The 21,588-nt window shown below is 36.1% G+C and overlaps 3 protein-coding genes and 1 pseudogene across 4 annotated transcripts; 2 read left to right on the top strand and 2 right to left on the bottom strand.

Annotated features, from left to right (window-relative positions):
* Nucleotides 1-1,163: 1,163 nt before the first annotated feature.
* LOC108471012 (uncharacterized) lies at nt 1,164-5,291 on the top strand. The gene is made up of 6 exons (XM_017772568.2): nt 1,164-1,363; nt 1,482-1,530; nt 2,277-2,421; nt 2,650-2,946; nt 3,064-3,323; nt 4,914-5,291. The coding sequence occupies exons 1-6, from the start codon at nt 1,318-1,320 to the stop codon at nt 5,167-5,169; spliced, it is 1,053 nt and encodes a 350-aa protein (XP_017628057.1). The 5' UTR covers nt 1,164-1,317; the 3' UTR covers nt 5,170-5,291.
* Nucleotides 5,292-5,460: 169 nt separating this feature from the next.
* LOC108471449 (probable protein disulfide-isomerase A6) lies at nt 5,461-9,103 on the top strand (annotated as a pseudogene).
* On the bottom strand, nt 8,761-11,092 carry LOC108470976 (uncharacterized). Of its 2 annotated transcripts, none has more exons than XM_017772519.2 (3): nt 10,589-11,092; nt 10,246-10,343; nt 8,761-9,591 (listed from the first exon to the last, which is right to left on the bottom strand). In XM_017772519.2, exons 1-3 carry the CDS (start codon nt 10,703-10,705, stop codon nt 9,015-9,017), a joined length of 792 nt encoding a protein of 263 aa, XP_017628008.1. In that variant the 5' UTR covers nt 10,706-11,092; the 3' UTR covers nt 8,761-9,014. The 2 variants fall into 2 exon arrangements, with proteins under 2 accessions (XP_017628008.1, XP_017628009.1); XM_017772520.2 differs by having other exon boundaries at nt 10,594-10,712.
* A 1,837-nt stretch (nt 11,093-12,929) lies between these two features.
* On the bottom strand, nt 12,930-14,660 carry LOC108474236 (uncharacterized). Its single transcript, XM_017776175.2, has one exon. It carries the CDS (start codon nt 14,364-14,366, stop codon nt 13,203-13,205), a length of 1,164 nt encoding a protein of 387 aa, XP_017631664.1. The 5' UTR covers nt 14,367-14,660; the 3' UTR covers nt 12,930-13,202.
* Between the last annotated feature and the right edge of the window lie 6,928 nt (nt 14,661-21,588).

Below are 21,588 nucleotides of genomic sequence, written 5' to 3' on the forward strand. Positions count from 1 at the left end.
TTATCCATCTAATTCAATTAAAGAAAATTTGTGTTTTCATATAATTTTTGTATCGTGATTCAATTCATGAGATATTTTTCGTATTTATTAGAATAATTTAACTTAGATAAAAATTTGTATAACATGACGTATTTATGTCCATATTTTATACCAAGGGCGGTACCAAAAGGGTTTACATTTCAATCTCAGCTCCTCTAATAAAAAGTTTTTGGCTTCACCCATGCTTTATACGTGTTTAAATTATTGTAAGCTTGTATAAAATGTTACATATTAATAATTTATTTTATATTAATTTTGATATATTCATGCTGCCATTATACTCTTTTATCACATTTTTATAACATGTCTCAATTTACAGTGGCACCTGTTTCCATAAAAAGACAAACAATTAAAATGGCATCCATCACTCTTCTTAGAAAATAAAACAACATTAATTTTTTCTTAATTTAGTCTTTAATTTTTTTTGTATAGATTAGTATTAAATTTAAATTTTATCAAATAATTAATCTCTCATAAAGTAATTAAAAGGTAATGATACGATATTTTAAAATAATGTCATATGACTTATACCATCATTTCATTTTTTTTATAATTAGAGATAATGGTGGATTGAATTCTTTTTAAAATATAATAAGTAAAAGATGAAATATTATAAAAGAGCTAGTAGTTGATAAAATGTTTTAATTTTAGAAGCAAGGTTTGAAATATTAATTCATGTCCTTTTTTAACTCTATTTTTAATTTTCATATTTAAAGGTTTAGTTGTGAGATCTAAAATTATATTGATTGTGTGTTTATAAAAATTAATAATTTATTGCTTGAAAATTTATAAAAAAGGATCATGTCATATTTGGTATCTAAACTTTTATAACTATTTTAATATGGTACTTGAACTTAACTTGTCATTTTCAATATAGTACCTTTGATTGGCTAAAATTCTTAAAAATACCATTTTTATAAAAAATTTATTAAATTAGGCCAATTTTTTAAATAAATTACAGAATTAAGTCGAGAAAACGAAAACACTTTCAACATAGAAACCCAGGCAAGACATGTACTTCATATATTTTAATTTATCATAATTTAGTTATTTTATTTTTATAATAAAATTAAAATATTAAAGATTTAAAAATAAATAATTCATTATTAATTCTTGAAGCATATAGCCAGGTAGTGAAATCTAGATAAAAAAAAGGAAAATAAAGAGAAAAAGTGAGGAATAGGAAAATAGTTTAAAACGCAGTCGTCCCGACGTTCCTTTTTGTTCAGCTGCCTCGCTTGTCGCAGGCGTAGAGCGCTGCAAGAAAACTCGGGGGCGATGCTTGAGTGGAGATTCCGAGTTTCACTCCATCATCTAGTGACCGGTAATTTCTATAACCCTGTAGTCTTTTTCCCCTCTTCCATTCGATTTTCATTTCTCTTTTGGCGCTTCCCCTCTATACCCAAAACCACGAAACTGACACACTCTGAAATTTTCCCCAGGTTACGCTGGCCTTGTTTCAGCAAGGAAAATAGTGCTTCCTCTTACTTGGCAAGTTTCTCAGTTTATTTGTTACTAGTTCGTTTGTTTAATATATTTTTTATAGTGCCTTAGCAATTTAGCCGTTTCAATGCCATAAATTTCTTTGTGTTATGGTATAAATCGACTGAACAGTGTGAAAAGGAGTTAAAACATTTCTCACATAAGTTTCGAAATTGTTTGTTTCTGAGGCACCTCTACGAATCTGATTCTTGATTATTTAGTAGTTTTTTTTTTCTTGTTTTGACAAAAAAAAAAAGTCATTTGCGGGTAATTTATTTCTTGCTGGGAGTTTGGATATCCTAGACTTAGATTAACATTGGGTAGAGGGAACTATTACATTTTCTATATTATCGCCGGAAGGCATACTGTTAGGCATCTAGCGTGGTTTCTTGCTGGAGGATGAGAAAGGTTATTCTTAGTATGAGAAGAGTCGTAGTTTCATGTTGCGCTTGTTTACTGAAGCAAAGACAATGAGCAATTACAATTGGATGGAAATTTATTTAGGGCGTATGTTGCGATTCCTGAGGGTGTCATTTAAATTGATACTTGGTCTACTCTCTTCAACCATCAAGTTCCTCATTTTTTATTTTTCAACAAGCTTTCATTTCAATATTAGGAGCAGAAATAAGCAGTAGTGCTTTCTGATTGAAATCTTACAATTAGACATTATGAGCATGATATACCTAAAACTGGAATTTGTAGATTCTGTTTGTACATATTATATATGAGATTATCTTACTTAAGAGTGGTTGCAGCATCCAACCAAAAGGGCTTGAGAGCTTAAAGCGGTCAGTGCATACTTCGAACGACGATGATGATTTTGCGGAATTAGGCTTACCGGTGGAAAGGGTTGGAGGTGTAATTGCGAAACTGATGACAGAAAGGCCTCAACATTTTGTGGTAAGCATTCTTGATATTTCTTATCCTCTCTTTCCTCTCTCTATTGCCAAGCTTGTCTGAGCTTAGCTGCATGTTTGCAATCATTCCTGCATGTTTGTTGTATATTTTCCTTTTGATATCTCTCTGCTAGTGGATGTATAACAAATAAATTTTTACCGCTATTACTGGTTTCTATGTTGTCAAATGTGCTCTGACTTGATTACCATCTAAATTCTCCATTGCATGTAGAAAATCAATGGTACTAAAAAGAAGTTAAATGGGTCACCATTTAAGGAAGACAGCTGCCTTAACATCAAGGATGTATCACTTAAAGTTGGGAACTCTTTTGTTCCTTCTCTAGATCTTGAGAACAATGATAGTGGAAGATCTACTTTCAGAACTTCAAGTTCTGTTACGATTAAGAATGCACCTTCTATAATTGACTTTCTTGAGTTAAAGGAGGCAATTTCAGTTTTTGGTAAGGTTATAAAGGTTTCCAGGAGGCCTGGTCCATATGGACTTGATAATTGGGACATTGAATTTAAGGTATTTTTCCATCTCGGCTATATAGACTTTCCTTCCTCCTTTGTCATCTCCTTTTTTGTGTATGGTCACCTATTCTTTTGGCCAGAACATGATAAGTGTTAATGTATGCTTTTCCAGAGATTGAAGTCAAGCAAGAAAGCATTATCAGTTGGCTATATAACTGTAAAGAAAATGCATCTCCGAATTTGGCCACTGCAGTCATTAGAAACTGTTATAGTTAGAATTAGCAACATCAGCTTAGAGACTGCAGATTCAACAATACACTCTGCATGCAAATTATGTGGTTCTTTGAAGGGTCTTGTGAGGATGAAAGAGGATGTTGTGGATGCCTTATTTAGTTTGAAGGGTGAAACAGACACAAAGAGCACACTAAAGAAGTAAGAAATGTTCACCATTCTGTCATATGTTGCTTACAATCATGCATATCTTCATACATTCATTAAATTTGGGTATGCTTGTGGTCATGCATTGTATGTCGCCCTTATGGTAAACTGGAAGTGGGACATGTATGAAGACTACAGGCAACTATCTGAGTGAAATTGAAGTTGTTAATAAGCTTATGACTGCTTTTCTTGCCGGCAGTTCTACTCACTTACTGAGCTTTGCTCTTGTTGCTTTTAGATTGTTTTGGTAGGGATAGGTAATTAAGTGTCACATTAGAAATGTGATTAGAAAAAACTTTTGTTCTTGCAACTATGAGGAAGTTCTTCCTCCGTTTTTAAAGGAACTTCTCTTTGTTGTGGGACGGCCTGAGTGCCTTCAGGTCTGAATCAGAAATTACTGTAGGAGGTTTGTTAATGTTTAAGTCACTGATTAGCTACTAGGGCTTCCTCTCCTACCCTCATTGTTTAGTGGTAACAAGTGCAGTGCAAAAGCTCCTTTAGAGAGCTAGCGTTGAGCTGTAAGTTGGCCGAGGTTACTTGAATATAAATGGAAATTTTCTAAGGAGATTTGAATCTCACACTTGAAAGGCAACTTTTAAATTAGTTGAAACCATAACATAGGATGCCTTCAGTTTGCCTTAGTCAATACTTTTGTTTTTTATTTACTCAACACTATTGTCATTTTTCTTATCAAATATGTAAGTTCTTCTGAATTCAATCATTCACTGCTAGCAAGAAATGGTTTGCTTTTGATAGGTGCTACCAATATTATGGTTTGAGTAACTATTATCCCTATTCACAGATATAGTAGAACCTTTTTCTTCCTTTTTGGTACTCATTATATGTGAAATATTTAGGTTTAATTATGGTCTCCGTCTTTATACTTTTTACACATTTGAAATTTAGTCTCTGTACTTTTAAATTCAAGAATTTAGGCCCTCTATTCTTTTGATTTAATAATTTAAGTACAATTGATAACACTGTCAAAAGGATTTCTGTTAAATTGGATTTTGTGGTTTTTTCTAAAAGGTTGCTTACATGGCCAATATAAAGCCGTGTGGAAGCCATGCAAGCAAAATAAAAGTATCATCTTTGAAATAGTGTTTTAACTTTACAATTCCATATTTAGAATCGAAAACCTTACAGCCTCAAATATAATGTTACTTGTTTATTTAGCCTTCCATGCTTGTAGAACTGGTTACATGGACAAATTTTTTATTTTAAAAATGTCATATAATCTAATTTAGTAGAAGTTTTTGATGGTGTTATCAATTAAACTTCACTTATTAAATAAAAAGTAGAGGGATTAAATTTTAAATGTGTGAAGAGTGCATGGATTGAGAGCATAATTAGACCTAAGTATTATTATAGTTTTGTCAGATATAGAGGTTCTGGTAGAACCTTTTCTTTTCCCATGTGCTTAGTTTATAGAGCACTAATACTTGCTGTATATATTAATTAATATTATTATTTATAGTAGTTGTAAGCGGCAGGATTAGTATTCAGGCTTTTTGTTACACAAACATTGATAGTGGCATTTTGTAAGTTGGTTCATACTAACATAGTAGATTTTGTTATTGTTAGATTGAACTCTACAGTGATTGATGAGTCAAAATGGTTAGCTCATTTACAGCAAAGCGACTCTCCGTCAATGGCGATGACTGAAAACGGCAATGCTGAAGGTGATTTGGGGTTTAAAATTGGTGGACATTTGGCTGACTTGGAAAGGGAAGTACTTATGAAGAAGATTTGTGTGGAAGACCTGCACCGTTTGCATCATTGCGTGCTACACCTTGAAAATCACCCTCTGAAAGCTCCATCAACAGAATCTGAGTTGTAAATTCTCAGCAGCAATTACTAGAATGGCTTTATCAGAATTTGAGTATCAAATATACGGCTTTTGCCTCTGACAGCTTCCTACGGGAAATCTGTTGGAGCCTCAATCAGGGTTCTCAAGAAAAATTTTCCAATTTTGTTCTATATCATCACCGTCGTCTTCCTCAAAACCTTTTTAAATATATATATATGCTATTATAACTTAAAAAGTACTGAACCGTTCATGGCCAATCCACGTTTGGCTTATTGGGATACGGCGGTCCTTAATTAAAAATAATAAGAAAAAGCCAGAACTATGGGCCGAGCTATCGCGGTATGCCATTTCGCCGGAAACACGTTACCGTGCGTTCGCTTGACCAAACAGGTAGAGGTCAGAGGCATGCCATCCGCTGCACAGCATGATACAAAAATGCGCCAGCATACTGATAATGATTTTCGCCAAAAGAAACTATGTCGCGTAGTTTAACGTTCCATCTGATATGCGCGCCACCATCCATTTCAAAAGTCCAAAGCTACGAGCAAGGAAAAATCAGCAAGCTAAATTAATTTATCCCAAAAAACTGATTTTTTTATAATAAAAAGTAAAAATCAAATGGAATTTTTTAAGCCTGGGAAAATTATAAATATCGAAAATCGGAGAGAGTGAAAAGGGAGGAAGCTATAAACAGTAGGGAGAAAAAAATGAAGTTTAAGGTCTCGTTAGCCTTGGAAATCTAAGCATTGTTGTTGGCCTCAGCCTGGGCAGACGATGTCCTCGTGCTAACCGAAGAAAACTTTGAGAAGGAAGTTGGTCAAGACAGAGGGGCTCTCGTCGAGTTCTATGCTCCTTGGTAACAATTTTTGAATCCCGCATTTCTGGTCTCCTTTATTTTAATTTGATTACACTATATCCTCATTAATCGATTGTCGGATCTACGCTCAGCAATTTGAAATGAGAATATCGATGATTTTCTCTTATCGTTTTCTCTTTGTTTCTCTGACTTGTTTATTAGGATCACACTCTCTACATTACTGTACTGCTAGATATGCTCCTTTCTAGGCACTTTCTTACCCTTAATCTCAAGAGTTAAAATTTCGTTTATGTTTCTTTAAAGAAACATTTGTTCGGTGTTCTCACTTCAGGCTGTAGATTTAGAATTATCTTCTTCTTTTTTTTTTTTAAACTATGGCAAAGAAAAAAAAAACTAAGGTCCAGGTAGTTATTGTGGGTTTTTTGGTCCACAGGTGCGGACACTGTCAGAAGCTAGCTCCTGAGAATGAGAAGCTTGGGGCGAGTTTTAAGAAGGCTAAATCAGTCTTGATTGGAAAGGTTAGTGGTTCATAATTGCACAAGTTTGGTTGTGAGTGCATGAACTATTATTATAGCTCAGGGCCTGTATTTGTACTTCTTGTTTCAAATTCCATTGTATTCTTTCTGAATTCTGATATTTCCTTATGATGCTTTTTTTCTCCTTGGTCTTGTTTTCTGTTAACTTTGTTTATTGGTATCTAAATTTTATTTAAAACATGACTTTGGTGCATCAAATTGGTTTTATCTAGGTTTGATATGAGGGACCTCGTACAGCAGAGTCTCTTGCTGAATTTGTAAACACTGAAGGAGGTACATATTTGTCTTTTCCTTCATAGAAATTTCTAATTGCTTGGTGTAGGAAATTCTATTTTGAGGTGAACTTGCTGAACGTAAACCCAGAAGGAGTTTCCTAAGTTCATGTCTTGTTTTACAGGAACGAATGTGAAGATAGCCACTTTGCCATCCAATGTTGTGGTTCTAAATGCTGATAATTTTGACGAGGTTGTTCTTGATGAGACCAAAAATGTGTTTGTTGAGTTTTATGCACCCTGGTAAGCATGTATTCTTCTTTCATTTTGTGGCCAATATTTCCATTTCCAACTATAGCAAAGGGAGCTTTTCATCTGTTCTGGATCCCACATATTTTACCGTTCAACACATCATGACATCGACATTTGTAGCAAGTTTTGCTGTTGGTATTCTTTTGCTTTCATTTTCCTACAGAATGTGTTTACCATGTTATTGGTTGGTTTTCTGCCAGGTGTGGCTATTGCAAAAGCCTTGCTCCTGTAAGCATCTATATTGTTGTTTTAATGAAGTAAGCATAATAATTTTGGTAGAAATACTGATCGCCATTCTAACTCTGTGTTTTGGCAGACCTATGAAAACGTAGCAACGGCATTTAAAATGGAAGAAGATGTAGTGATAGCTAATATAGATGCTGACAAGTACAAGGATCTAGCTGAGAAGTAAGCGTAAGTTTAATCAATAAGCGCAGTTTTGTTTACAGTTAGGGAATGTGTCAATGGATTTTAAGGGCTTTGCTTTTAAGCGTAGGTATGGAGTAAGTGGGTATCCAACATTGAAATTCTTTCCAAAAGGCAACAAAGCTGGTGAAGACTATGATGGTGGTCAGAGTTTAGATGAATTTGTTGCTTTCATCAATGAGCAGTGTGGCACCAATCGTGATGCGAAAGGACAACTAACTTCAAAGGTTAGTGGCTCATAGTATAAACGATATACCGAGTTTGTCATACCAATTCTCCTATAACAGATTAATTGTTCTCCCTTTACGTTTTTTTGCAAAGGCTGGTATCTTGTCAAGTTTGGATGCATTGGGGAAGCAGTTTGTGGCTGCTAGCATTGATGAGAGGAAAACAGTCTTCTCTTAGATTGAAGAAGAAGTTGAGAAGCTTAAGGGCTCCTCTGCGAGGTATTCAATTAATTTCTCAATGTTCAGCTCCGGAAAAGAACTTGTTGTCAATCCCTTGTTCGGTGTTTTTGTTTGAGTCAAAGTATTAGACTTCTATGTGTAACTCTGGTCATGCTGTATGTTGTCAATTATGGAAAGATATACTTGAAAGCTGCTAAAAGCTATTTGGAGAAAGGTGCTGATTATCCCAAGAAGGAAATTGAGCGGCTGCAGCGCATTCTTGACAAGGTAAGAATTACTGTTGAAATACAAAGTAAATTTTAAGTTTAAAGATTACAATTAAAGTACTGCCATCACTACAATGAAATTATGTTCCTTACGGTTGAAATTCTACAATGTTGTGAACTAATGTTGATGATGCTCACTTCATCAATAAACAATACTTTCCACTATGAGCATCTATTACTTAAGGGAGTATATCCTTGGTTTTTTTGTTTTTCTTTTGGTGCAGTCAATAAGCCCAGCAAAAGCCGATGAATTGACGCTCAAGAAGAATAGCCTTTCAACATTTGCTTGAACTTCATAGGTCATTGCGTGTATTACGCTTGTGTAATGCAGTGCACCGTTGGGGTTAATTTTCCACCTTTTTGAGGATTGATCCTGGTATTTGACCTCTAATTTTGAATCTTGAGAGATCTTCCAGCCACAAATCACTTGGCTTTTCATTTGAATTAAGAACATACGGCTGTAGAAGGAAAGAACTACTTCGACCTATGATAGAATTCTTTTACTTTTTACATTATAACACTTTCTGAGGTTTTTTTTTTTTTTTTGGCTCAATACTTGTACCTCATTTTTATTCAATAAAAAGCAACGTATGCAGGCCTCAGTTCAAATCTGAAGAAGCTGCTTGGCTGGGAATCAAATGATAATTATGAAATAAAATTTGGAGATGTTGAAACTGAGGTTTTTAAAACAAGAATTCTGATTTACAACGGGGACGTTGCTCCGATATCAGGAACAGTGCAAAAAAAGACGAAGAAATCAAGAATATTCAATTTCTTCAAGGATCCAGAAAAGTATTGCTCTGCGCTTCACTTTGGCAAAATCAATTACCTGCTCCAACAATGGGTCAATCCTACGGAGAAGGTAAGTTCAAAATGATGTTGAAGGCGGGTTTTATCAGTCATTTCCCAAAACCATCTATGGCCCTGGATTCATCCCCTTTCAAATCCATATTTGACACACCACAAGATTTCTCTCGACTAAATTCAGGCTCTGAGATACTCGTTGAGGAACACTCTTCAGTCTGATATTCACTGTCACAGATTAAGGACTTCACAAATGAGCATGGCCGTTCCTCAGCTTCAATACTAAGCGAATTCTCTTGGCCTGAACCAAATTGCAATTCTAAAGATGAGGAACTAGCTGGCTGTGTTTTCATATGTACAGACCGCATGAGTGCTGCTCTGCGTAAGTCAGCAGAGTGGCAAATGTCACTTGGTGAGGATGGAAATTGGCCCTCTGTATCTGAGCCTCTTTTGCGAGGCTGTGAACAAGTAACAGCACTGACATTTCCAGGTAAAGAATATGAACTGGTTGAAGGAGTGGAGTAGAAAGCATTCAGTGGTCTTTGATATTTATATGGTGGACTAGTAGGCAGGCTATCAGAATGCGGGAAGCAAGTGTTCATTGGTGTTTCAAAGAATCTCCAGTCATCTGAATCTTCCGACATTGGTGAATATTGGCATGGCATTTCATCCCTAGAAACAATAATCAGGACTAGTTTTCAAAAATGCAAAAGCTTAATCATGTTGACAGGAGAATCCTAGGAATCATTATCGTACAGATGAAGCAAGTCAAACGCAGACAAGAAATAATGTTATGTTCCAAAATTAACATCTGCACGTGCTAATGCCATACTGCTTCTACAACGTCATCTCTTATTAATTCCTTTAATTCAATATGATACAAGTGTGAATAAAACCCAAGAGAACTTGAAAAATAATCACACTCCAGCAAACCTACATCAAAGTGCTTAAACCTCTATGCAAATACAAGCCATCTTGAGCACATAAAAACTGAAAGACAAGACCTCAGGATGCGATCCAGTCGCAGGCTACAATTCAATATTTCGTCCTAACGGGAGGAAAATATTTGAGACAGATTACCACAAAGCCGAGCAATCTTCAAGTCCTCGACTATGCCAAACATTGAAAAGTATGTATAACAAGTCAATAGTTATAACATTGATCAATTAGTAGCTCAATTCCAAGAGTGAATCATAACATGGAAAACCCAAGTAGTCCCTTCAATCTTTCCTATTTCAGGATTGGTTTATAATAGAGAATGTTCGAAAATCAAGACCATAGAAACTAGATATACTTGGGTTGAATAAGCTTGAGAGAACAAGTAACCTGGGATAGAACATGCTTTCAGACCTAGCAGGAGATTCTAGGAGATATTCAGGAAGTGGGTCCCCAACAGTTAATCCATTCAAACTAGACGCCATTATCTGCAAACAAAGACTTTTAATTTATCAATAATTGAAACCCTTCAATGCAAATATCTTAAACAAACAAACAAACAAACAAATGCCTTGCGTAGATAACCTAGAAAAACAAAATTAGAAAATTCAACTTTCTACCCTTTGATTGACTAATAGGATACAAATTAAGCAAAGATTTAAAGTTAGAAAATTTGATAATTTTGTGTATTTAAAAACAAGTGAAATAAGTAAATAAAGAAAGAAGAAAAAACCTCACTGAGGTAACGCTTGTGCGAACGGAGATTGTCGAGATAAACCTCATCTTCGGGGTCTCTGCTTCGTTTCCCATTTGGGGATGGCGTCGACGATGATGTTGATTCAGGACCCATCACGGGCTCTAATTTTTTGTTTCTTCTGGATTATAATTCAATTAAAGATTTGGGATTGGGACATTGAAGGAGAAGAAAGTAAAATAATTTGGCTGGGAGATATTGAGAAACAGGAGGCCAGGGAAATCGGAGATATAGTAAACTGTTTCGCTGGTGTAGGATAAACGGTTTATATCATTTTACACGTGTGGAGAAAAATGTAATAAAAAGGTTAATGCAAAGCATCGAGCATCGTGCCTCGTGTATCTATTTAAACATTAATTTGTTTTTAAGATAATAAGCCAAATTTTGATTGTTGATTTCATAAATTAATTTTATTCATTCACTTATCTTTCATTAAAAGAAAAGTTGAATAAAACAAGAAAAAAAGACTTTGGGTTTTACATAATATAATTGAAAGAAAGATGTATTAGATGTTGGAGAGGTAAGAGTCTCTATATTAGCTGAAAATAAAATGACAATAGTGTGAAATCAAAGGGGAAAAATGACCCTTCACATCAACAAAGCTCTGAAAAGAAAAATCCAATACCAAAAATCATCGTCCCACTCCAATGTAGCATTTAAGACAAGTGACATGTCAACCTCAACAAGATGCCGACGACAATGGATGACTATATATATAAAGCAAGGCAGATTAAAAATGCAAACTCTCAACATCACAAAGAATACTAAAGAAAATAAGTAAATGAATGAATGATCTGACAGAAGAAAAGCTCATCTTGGTTATTAAGTGTTACCGCATCTGTCTTCATTTATTTGAAGAAATCCACCAAATTGTTTACCATCGCATACGTAACATGGTGATGACAACGTTTTGTATGCTACTTCAATGTAATTTTGGTGTGAACTTTATCAACGAAAAGAAAAAAGGATCTGGGCCTGGATGCGGGCTGTGAAACCCAAATTTAGAGTTAGTGGTAGCATTAACTTAAGTAACATAACTGTAGTGACAAGTAAATGAAGAAGTAGTATATAATACTCCATGGACATAGGGAATATAAAAAGGTAAGGGGTAAACCAAAATTGATGTTTGGATGCATTTAGCTGTAGGAATCTGTGTAGTGTGGGTCCACAGTCGGCGCAATTGGCGAAAAACATCTGACGCAAAACTGCACAGCCATGAGGTAGGGCAGAACCCCCAAACTTAACCTCAAAAGATGCTTAATTAGTTAAATGCAGCATTTGCCAACACTAATTTGAAGAATAGCATAAACCCAGATTTCAAGAGCCTAGGACCATGATTCATTCTTTGTTTAGTGTCAGATTAATTTGAGCTGGGACCCCTATTTAGATTCCTTTAGATTATGAGATCTTTTCAATCTTCATACACCATCATCTTGTGGTGCAGTGGACGCGTCTTCAGTGGTTCATAAAATTTAATTATTTTCACCACTCTGATGAAATCTTACCCTAAATTAAAAAGAAACAAGCATTATCTTGATGTCAGTGCCCATGTGCGTATCATCAAAAATGAGGCACTTTCAATAACCCCAAAATGCGTATATAAATCCATCCACACAAATCCAACTTTGATATACCACAGAAGGAAAATCTGGTCCCAATTAAGTTTAAAGATTAAAGCCCCAGCATGCAACCCCCGTCCCAATCAAATGCAATCCAAGGGCACGGAATATGGATGAGAAATGAGAAACGCCCAAAGGGGGTCACATACAAAGTCTTTCAAAGGCAGGTGTGGGTCATGTCTTTAATACCTAACTTTGTTAAAACACAATGTCTCCCCCATGTGGGTCTAATCAAAGTTTATGCCCAAGATAACAACAAATGCTTACAGCTCAACTAACAAGAAGAACATAATCCATGTGGGTCAGCTAATTTCGAGACTCCCAACCTCATAAACGTGGCAGATATTAGCTACCCTCCCACACAATCCCCTTCTCTATCGTACACTACTTAACAATGGACAATGGCCTTTCGCATTTTCCATAAAAAGTTAAAAGCAACCTGAAAGATCACAGCTTTGGAAAGGAGTGAACGGTGGTGATCAATAAAAAAAAAAACTGGTCCATAGTGAATACCCCCACACTAGATCATCAACTTACGTAAGAATCCACGCAAAGAAGACAACAGACCTTTATATGTCGACATGGTTCTACGGTGATTGCAGATCATGAAAACAGAGTCTCATGCAGTAGTCTCAGATAAAAGTCTAAAACAGCAAAACAAATATGCACCACAATGCAACCTCCTCCCATATAAAACTCTGTTTTACTACTACAACAATGGATTAATACCTTTAAAAAAAAACCGTAAATCACAACAAAAAGCAGGCAGCTGAAGAAGCTTTAACTTAGGATTAAAACATAATATAAGCTTCTTTTGTACTGGTCGTCAAGAGAGGCAAATAAGCTAAGCTACCTTAAACTTAGGATTAAAACACATAAAAACAGTATTTTACACGATGTTAATATCCTTAAAATCCAGAAGAAACTATACATAAAAAAGGGACCCTGCTTTCAAGTGCACCGTCCTCCGTTAACTACCTGGATGACACTGGATTCAAACTTCTGGCGAGTCCGTTAAGTGCACCGTAACTTTTCGAACTGAAGCTTAAGCAACCAAATAATCCTTGTCTGTAAGGCAAGTAAGTCCTCTTCTTCATTTCCTCAGCTTGAGCCCTGTTTGTGGTGTAGTGCAACTCGTGCGGCGACGGAGGAATTCGTCGTTTTGCCACCCCATTGGCTGGCTTCCCGGAACTCACTTTCTTACCAGCTCCTTGTTTGTTTTCCTTTTGCTTACGTTTTAAAGGGGGTGGCTTTTCATGTTCCATTTGAATCTTTTTCTCTTTTGATGATGAAAATGAAATGGAAGTCCAAAACTTTTCCTTCCCATTTCCTCTCCCTTCACTTTTACTCCTATACAAAAGATCTTTCAGGAATATCCATTTCTTGGAGTTTCTGCCCGAAGATGAAGATCGTGAAGAAGACGCAGAAGAGGACGGTGTCGTTTCCTTTGAAACGTCGGTTTCTTTCAATCCTTCCAATATCAGCTTACTAACTTCTTTTCGCTCTTCTCTTATGCACTCTTCTTCCTCTTCTTCCCATTGGAACTCCTGGTTTCGAAGGGGTGATAAAGATCTCGCCTTCCTGTGAAGAGATCTGCTTCGCAGTTTAAGATCCCTTCCTCGTGAAGCTTCCGGCTTGTTTAAACCGTCGTCGTCTTCCTCGACGTCTTGATCTAATAAAGGAGCTAGATTCTGAGGTCTTTGCAAGTGAGAAGAGAGCTTCATGGGCCTGATCTGGCCGTTCAAGAACAACTCGTCCGCCGAACTCATTGATCCAACGGTTACAGACCCATTGCTAGAGAAGCGAGACGAGAACTCGAACTCGAAAGACGAAGCATCTGATTGTCCCGATATCGCCAAGGACTCTGACTTAAGATGATACGTCGGGGAAGGAGATGAAGACAGAATGAAGTGCATGGGACTAGCCGGCGCGCTAAAGAAGTATCCCGAGGTGGGACCACGGCCAGGGCTCGATGGTGCACTAACGTAGGGAGAGGAGCAGGTTGAATCGAAGTCTTCACTGAGACGCGGCGTTTCAGTGCAGTCGCCATCATTGTAAGAAGCAGAAGACGAGAGATGAGTTGCAGTTCCGGTTTCAGGACTAGCAGTATTATTGTCGGGGTTTTGAACTAAAACCATTTTGAGTAAAGAAAAAGCGTTAGATAAGATTTAGAAGTGAGGGCAGCCGGTGGAGTAGCTTGCAGGGCACGTAATAATGGAGCAGGCAGTGCGCAGGGAGCGAGGAGAAATGCATATGCGAGGAGAAGGTTGCTCTTTTAGAGAGATAAGTGTGCAGCAACAATAATCTAAGTATTTGGGTTTTTTTTTTTTTTTTGTGTGTGTGTGTGTGTTTTTATAGTGTAAGTTAGTTTGTTTTGTTTTTGACATATATTATGTTTGGATTGAATTACCGCTTTACCCCACTACTCAACGTTCTTCATTTTGGATACATACATCATAGATTAAATAGGATTCGTGATTAAAAATGATTAAACAATATAGAATTGAATATGTTGTGGGGTGAACTCAAATTTTGTTTATCCCAATTCTGGCCATTTTACCTAAAAATGTACTTTAAAAATTTTAATTACGAAAATAGGATGTTTATTAGGTTATTTACTGGATTAAGTTGTTTTCTACGAAAACGTATCTACATGAGCACGTTTTCAGAGTACGTGTCAAGAAAATACTCCCTAAAAAATGTTTTGTTTTTTTTTCAGGGTTAAGATTTTTATTATTTAATTGATTTAATGTTAATGTTTTTAAGATTTAGGGTTAATGTTTTTAAATTAGGGTTTTTAGGGTTTTAAGGTTTAGGGATTTTAGAAAAAATTTAATTGAATTGGGGTATAAATTAACTATTAATTTTAAATACTAAATATTAAATTAGAGTATAGGGTATTAGGACTAATTGATTAAATTAGGGATTGATTTAGGTTTAGGGTTAATTGATTAAATTTAGGGTTAATTGATACATAATGGTTTAAACATGCTATTTTGGTATTTTATTTCTTATAATATTTTAGTAAAAACCCTTAAATAACTCTTAACGTGTAAACAACAACTTAGTAATTCGATTACTTCAACATTTAGGTTTTTTTCCCTTATCAATGGCTTAGATCATTTTATTTTTGATCCACCGACTAAGTTTCTTTTACTTTGTAACAAGCTCATTTCTGATTTTTTTTTAATTATTAATTTCCAATATACATACACGAAAAAAAAATCTCAATGATAACATGATTGCAACATATATACATACTGGCGCTATGCTAAGTTTAGGGTTTCGAGAAAAAATAATTGAATTAGGATTTAAGATTTTAAAGTTAATTCATTAAATTAACTATTAATTTTAAATATTAAATATTAAATTAGATTTTAGGGTATTAGGTTAATTTATTAAATTAGGGTTTAGTTTTTTAAAATAAATTTGTGTTTAGGGTATTAGAAAAAACATATAAGCAATATAAATTTTTTTGTCTTAGGGTTTAGGGTTTAGGATTTCTGCAAGAATAATTCTAAGTAGACATTTCTGAACAAATAGTGTCGAAAATACTTTAAAGTTTAAATAAGATACACTGTCAGCAAAATTTTTGGAAAAAGCTCTCACGTTAGCGCTCTTTTGCTACAGTAGTTCTGAGAAAAATAATTTTGAGTAGATATTTCTGAACAAATAGTGTGGAAAACACTTCAATCAGGATGCACTGTCAACAAAATTTCTAGAGAAAGCTCTCACGTGGACGCTCTTTTGCTATAGTAGTTCGTAGAAAAATAATTCTGAGCAGACGTTTCTGAACAAATAGTGTCGAAAATGCTTCAAGCAAGATGCACTGTCAATAAAATTTCGAAAAAAAGCTCCTACGTGGATGCTATTTTGCTACAGTAGTTCGTAGAAAAATAATTCTGAGTAGATGTTTCTGAACAAATAGTGTCAAAAATGCTTCAAGCAGGATGCACTATCAGCAAAATTTCGAAAAAAAAAGCTCCCACGTAGACGCTCTTTTGCTACAATAGTTCGTAGAAAAATAATTCTGAGTAGACATTTCTAAACAAATGGTGTCAAAAAACGCTTCAAACAGGATGCACTGTCAGCAAAATTTAGAAAAAAAGCTCCCATGTGGATGCTCTTTTGCTATAGTAGTTCGTAGAAAAATGAGGCTATAAATAAGCTAAATTTTATTCTCAAGTTGCATAACTTACAACAAAAAAATTTAGAGAGGCTAAGAAGAAAATAAAATGAAGATGAGTGAACGTATTAGTGTTGTTATTTACTATGATGAAGAGGTCTGTAACACTAAGAACGGTGTTGTTTTTTATCGGAGAACACAGTGAGACTGGTTTTTAACCAGAACATAGATTTGATAGAACTTCTTAAAAGAATTAGGCGTAAAATCTTCGGAACGATGCCAATGAAAGTTTTGTCTATTAAGTATCGATTTTGTACTTCAGTTGATCCTATGACATATGATTCATTCAACATCAAAGGCGCTCGTAGCTTGGAGGCAATGGTGCAGACTCATTTCGCTAGTGGATCACCTTATCTTAAGTTATTTGTAGAATTTTCATCGCCAAATGATGCATTTGCAACTTTAACATTTACTGCTAGTCGAGAGAAATACACGACCTCTGCCCGACACTCCGTTAGTAGGTGGCAAAACACAGAAGTGTCTGTGTTTAATAGTAGTATGGAATACCCAACCTCTGTAATGCACCTCAGTGGGTCGATGTTTGATGCTAGAAATACGTACTAGAGAATGACATCAACTTCTAGTGGTTGGCAATCCACATCTGATTGGAGACATTGTGAAACGTTCATAAGGAGGGATGATGTACTCCCTATAACGTCCATGGGAGAGGAGACCTTCTACGTTGCACATGATAATGGGCCAGATAATGAGTTCGATGCGGATCCACCTCGAGAGACCGGCCCCAATGGTGCAGAAGTTGTATTATTTTCTGAACCAAGGTCTGTTCCAACCATACCTGAAGATGTTGAAGGGGGTTCAGATGATGAATAAGAAGATCCGCGATTCAGGGCGTACTCGCCTTTAGCCCATATGCATAATGTCGATCTATCTCAAGATGATGCGTTGCAGTTTCCAGATCTACCACGTAGAAGGTGTGACCGTACAAGTTCCTCATTGGATTCAGGTGAATTGGAAGCTAGTAAGGAGTTTTCCAATAAAGATGGTTTTCTTGGTGCATTAAAACAACATAGCATCATGAACGGGGTTAACTACAACGTGGTTAAATCCAAATATAATAAGTTTGAGGCCAAATGTACAGTGTAATAAGGTACATGTTCATGGAAAATCATTTCATTGTTGAGGAAAAAGACAGGCTTGTGGGAGATAAAAAAGTATAAATGTCCACATAATATGTTGCCGATACAGTATCACTAACTGGTTAGAGTTTTTTAATAGTACTATTATTACGTACTGTTGCATTATTTAACGTACTTCGTTGACAGGTGTTTCGGAAGATCATCCCAATATGAATTCAGATATGTTAGCTACCTTAATACTATTGACGGTAAAGGTCGATCCCAGAACTTTGGGCCAAGTGTGCAGAACTTCATAGCCAGTTGAGGTACACGCCTTCTTATTGCAAGGCTTGGATAGCTAAGCAGAAGGCATTGGAAAATATTCATAGTGGGTGAGACATTTCATATAATGAAGTGTGGCAGTGGTATCAGGTACTGGATAGATATGTCTCAGGATACGTAATAGACCTTGAAACGGAACCTGCGTACTACAACGTCCGTTACTCCGTGGATGCCAAGTATTTAAGGGTCTGTTTTGGAGTTTTAAGCAATGTCGAAACACATTTCTATATTGCAAGCCATTGGTACAAATTGACAGTACCTTTATGTATAGTAGATACACATATCGACTATTGCTAGCTGTGACACAAGATGATAGTAGGAGAATCCTTCCAATTGCATTTGCAATAACACCTGGGGAGTCAGCTGATCACTGTGAGTTCTTTCTTTCTAGGTTAAGGAGGCATGTATATCCCTAACCTAATATTTGCTTCATATCGGATCGAGGCACTGGAATACTAGCCGCAATTGAGCGATAGGGAAGCCTGTAGCATCGCACATACCATCGGTATTGCCTAAGGCACGTTGCGTCCAACTACTACAGGCAATTTCGATTTACAAGTGAAAAACGATAAGTGACTAACATGTAATATAATTTCGTTTGTAATATTGAATTTATTTTAAATGGAAAAGTGGTATGTAATTTTCTCTATCAACTTATATTGACAAGGTATGAGATAAGTAAAGACTGTTTTCATGAGATATTGGCAGTTTTGCGTTCAGTTAATGAAGAAGGCGCAGACTACCTCTGTAACATACCTTTCAAGCAGTGGACATAAGTATACGACAGCGGTTTACGATATGGTCATATGACTTCAAACCTGGCTGAATGTATAAATTCTGTTCTAAAAGGAACACGTCATTTGTCGATAACATCGATTGTTCAAGAGACATATTTTCGTTTAGCGACACTATTTCTGAAGCGAGCAGCTAGTTATGAAGGCCAAATGCAAGGAGGCTGTGTATGGTGTGCAAATGTATTGCAAGAAATTAACAAGGCGAAGGCGCGGGCGAACACCATACGCATAGTCTGTCACGATCGAGACAACCTATAGTTTCGTGTGACAGAGTTTGACAGACCACACGAAGGTATTATTGGCGGACAATATCGTGTACACTTAAGAAATAGGACTTGCCACTGTGGGAGGTCTGACGCACTTCGTTATCCATGTATTAATGTAATTGCAGCTTGTCAGAATCTCTGTCTATATCTCATGAGCTACGTCAACGAAGTGTACAAACTAGAAACTATGTACAACGTATGGAGATACGTATTCCCACCTGTCCCAGATGAACGTAAGTTACCGCCTGTATCGCTTGCTCTGTTTAAGCTGTTACGGGATAGAGAATTGCGTTGCAAACTGAAGGGTGGACTTTGCTCGACTAGAATACGTACCAATATAGATATTCGAGAAATAACCAATCATCAGAAGTTGTGCGAATGGTGTATGAACCCAAACCATACAAGTAGATCATGTCTAAATCGAAATAGTTGATAGTTGTCGTAAAAAACTATGTTGTATTATTTATATTTTATTAAATGAAACTATGTTGTATTACAATTGTCTTATTCAAAAGAACTTTTATTTTTATTAAATGAAACAATATAAAAAAGCTTGTACAAATATATTAAAAAAATTAATGTCCGTAGCAGTCGGAATCAGTGTCACATGGGGGTCGTCGACGAGTCCGTGCCGGATTCCTCTTTCAATTAACTTTTGGAGGGGGTTGTGATTCTTCCGGCAAGGGATCTGGTTGTGAGTGTTGGGAGGGTGACTCACATTGATAGAATAATGATTGCGGCGGTGTTTGCATCACTCATGGCGGATGTGTTTGAATCCCGTAAGGTGATGGAGATTGGTAGAAAGAAGAGCTCCCCGATGGAGCCTCGTGCGATCTCTCGTGCGATGGCGAACTATAGATTGGAGGTTGACTCGGAGTAATCGGGAACGGAGATAAACCGAGCCATGGATTCCAACTTGCCATAGGACTAGGAAAAGGAAACATATAAGGGTTAAGATACATATAAGGGCTAGGATATGCACATGGCATAATCTGAAAAGGCTGTAATGTAGGTGTCATCGGTTGAACTGTTGGGCCTAGTGATCGTGTGGGCACTGTTGATGGGCTTACGTCGTCGTCCCTTTCTTATTGGATTTAAAGGGCCCTATCGTTCCCTTTGGGCACGAATTTGTCATCGCCTCTCATTTTCTAACAATAAATATAGTTTGCCATAGATCCTAAACCATGACATGTATTCCGGTACGCAAGCTAACTCTGGAATGATGATCGATTCCAGAGTAGGTATATAATCATACTGATTTTCCTACATTTTGATATAGTGTGATCAGAATCTCGGCCAATCCATATGTAGTTGCTGTAAGTCGACTTTGTGCTCATCATCAAACATCTCGGGTGCCACGGGAATCGGTTGTTGGAATCTAAATTGCCACAATACTCTATTTGACTGGTGCATCTCCATGGTAGCATAGTTCACCAATGGAACCTTCACATACCAAACGTTTAGACTTTGAAGGAATTCATCCGGAATTACTACTCGAATTGCCAGATCCTCGTATGGTATCTATTGAAACCATATGAATATAATAAAAACATTACTTATATACATAATACATAATACATAATACATAATTCATAATACTAAATATTAAATACTAAATACTAAATACTAAATACTAAATACGAAACGACTATTTTATTATGTATATATATTTTATTTAATACTTACTTCTGTTTCCGATTGTTGGTCTAATAGAAGCCGTATATCTTCAAGAGAGGTAGATATTCCGACATAACTCGCCGAATGGTTCCATCTAATTAAATATTTTTTTAGCATACAATTATATTCTAAATTTACATAATAATTGTAAAATCTAATATAAAATTTACCTCGTTATGAGTGAAAATGTATATGGGTGGTCTACTCGAGGACGTAAAAATGGAAAACGAAATCGTACCCATGATTGCAGTAGTGATAGGCAACCTCCTATTTTGGCTTTGTTCGTTCTCGTTGCCCCGCACATTTCCTTGTACAATGTTGCCAACACGGCAGACCCCCAACTCAATTCGGTGGCTGCTCTAAAATCTACGAGTTTCAGCAGTAATATTAGATGTACGAGGTTTCGTGACAAGTCTGGCATCAAATAACCTCCAATCATCCCAAGAATGTATGCCTGAGCATATCGTATTCTTTCGAGTTCAGTCGAATCATTATTCGGCTCCGGGAATGTGTCTCGTAACCATCCAATCTCAATCCGACCTCCGTTAATATTATCCAGTATAGCACCCAAAAGCTCGTAGCATACGGCTCCTCAATCAGTAGATGATGCGGACTCGGCGACTGCGTACCCATCCAATGGCAATCCCAATTGCAAATGTACGTCTTTTAGAGTGATAGTACACTCTCCGCATGGAAGATGAAAAGTGTGTGTCTTGGGTTCCACCTTTCTATCAATGCACTGATTAGAATTTATAAAAATTTATAAATTCTCGATCAACGGCGATGGAGGACCAAACATATTACGGATGTAGCATTGCAACACCGATCTAGACTATTATAAAAATTTATAAAACAAAATTAATTAAAATTGCATAAAGTAATTAATGCAAACATCATAAATGAAAAAAAATCAAGCGAGATTGAAATTGTAATTATAATTGCATAAATGAATAAAATATCAAATAGTATTGCAAATTTAATTAAATTTGCATAAATTAAAAAATATCGAATAGTATTGA

Source organism: Gossypium arboreum, chromosome 11, assembly GCF_025698485.1.
Source record: "Gossypium arboreum isolate Shixiya-1 chromosome 11, ASM2569848v2, whole genome shotgun sequence".
Taxonomy (NCBI): domain Eukaryota; kingdom Viridiplantae; phylum Streptophyta; class Magnoliopsida; order Malvales; family Malvaceae; genus Gossypium; species Gossypium arboreum.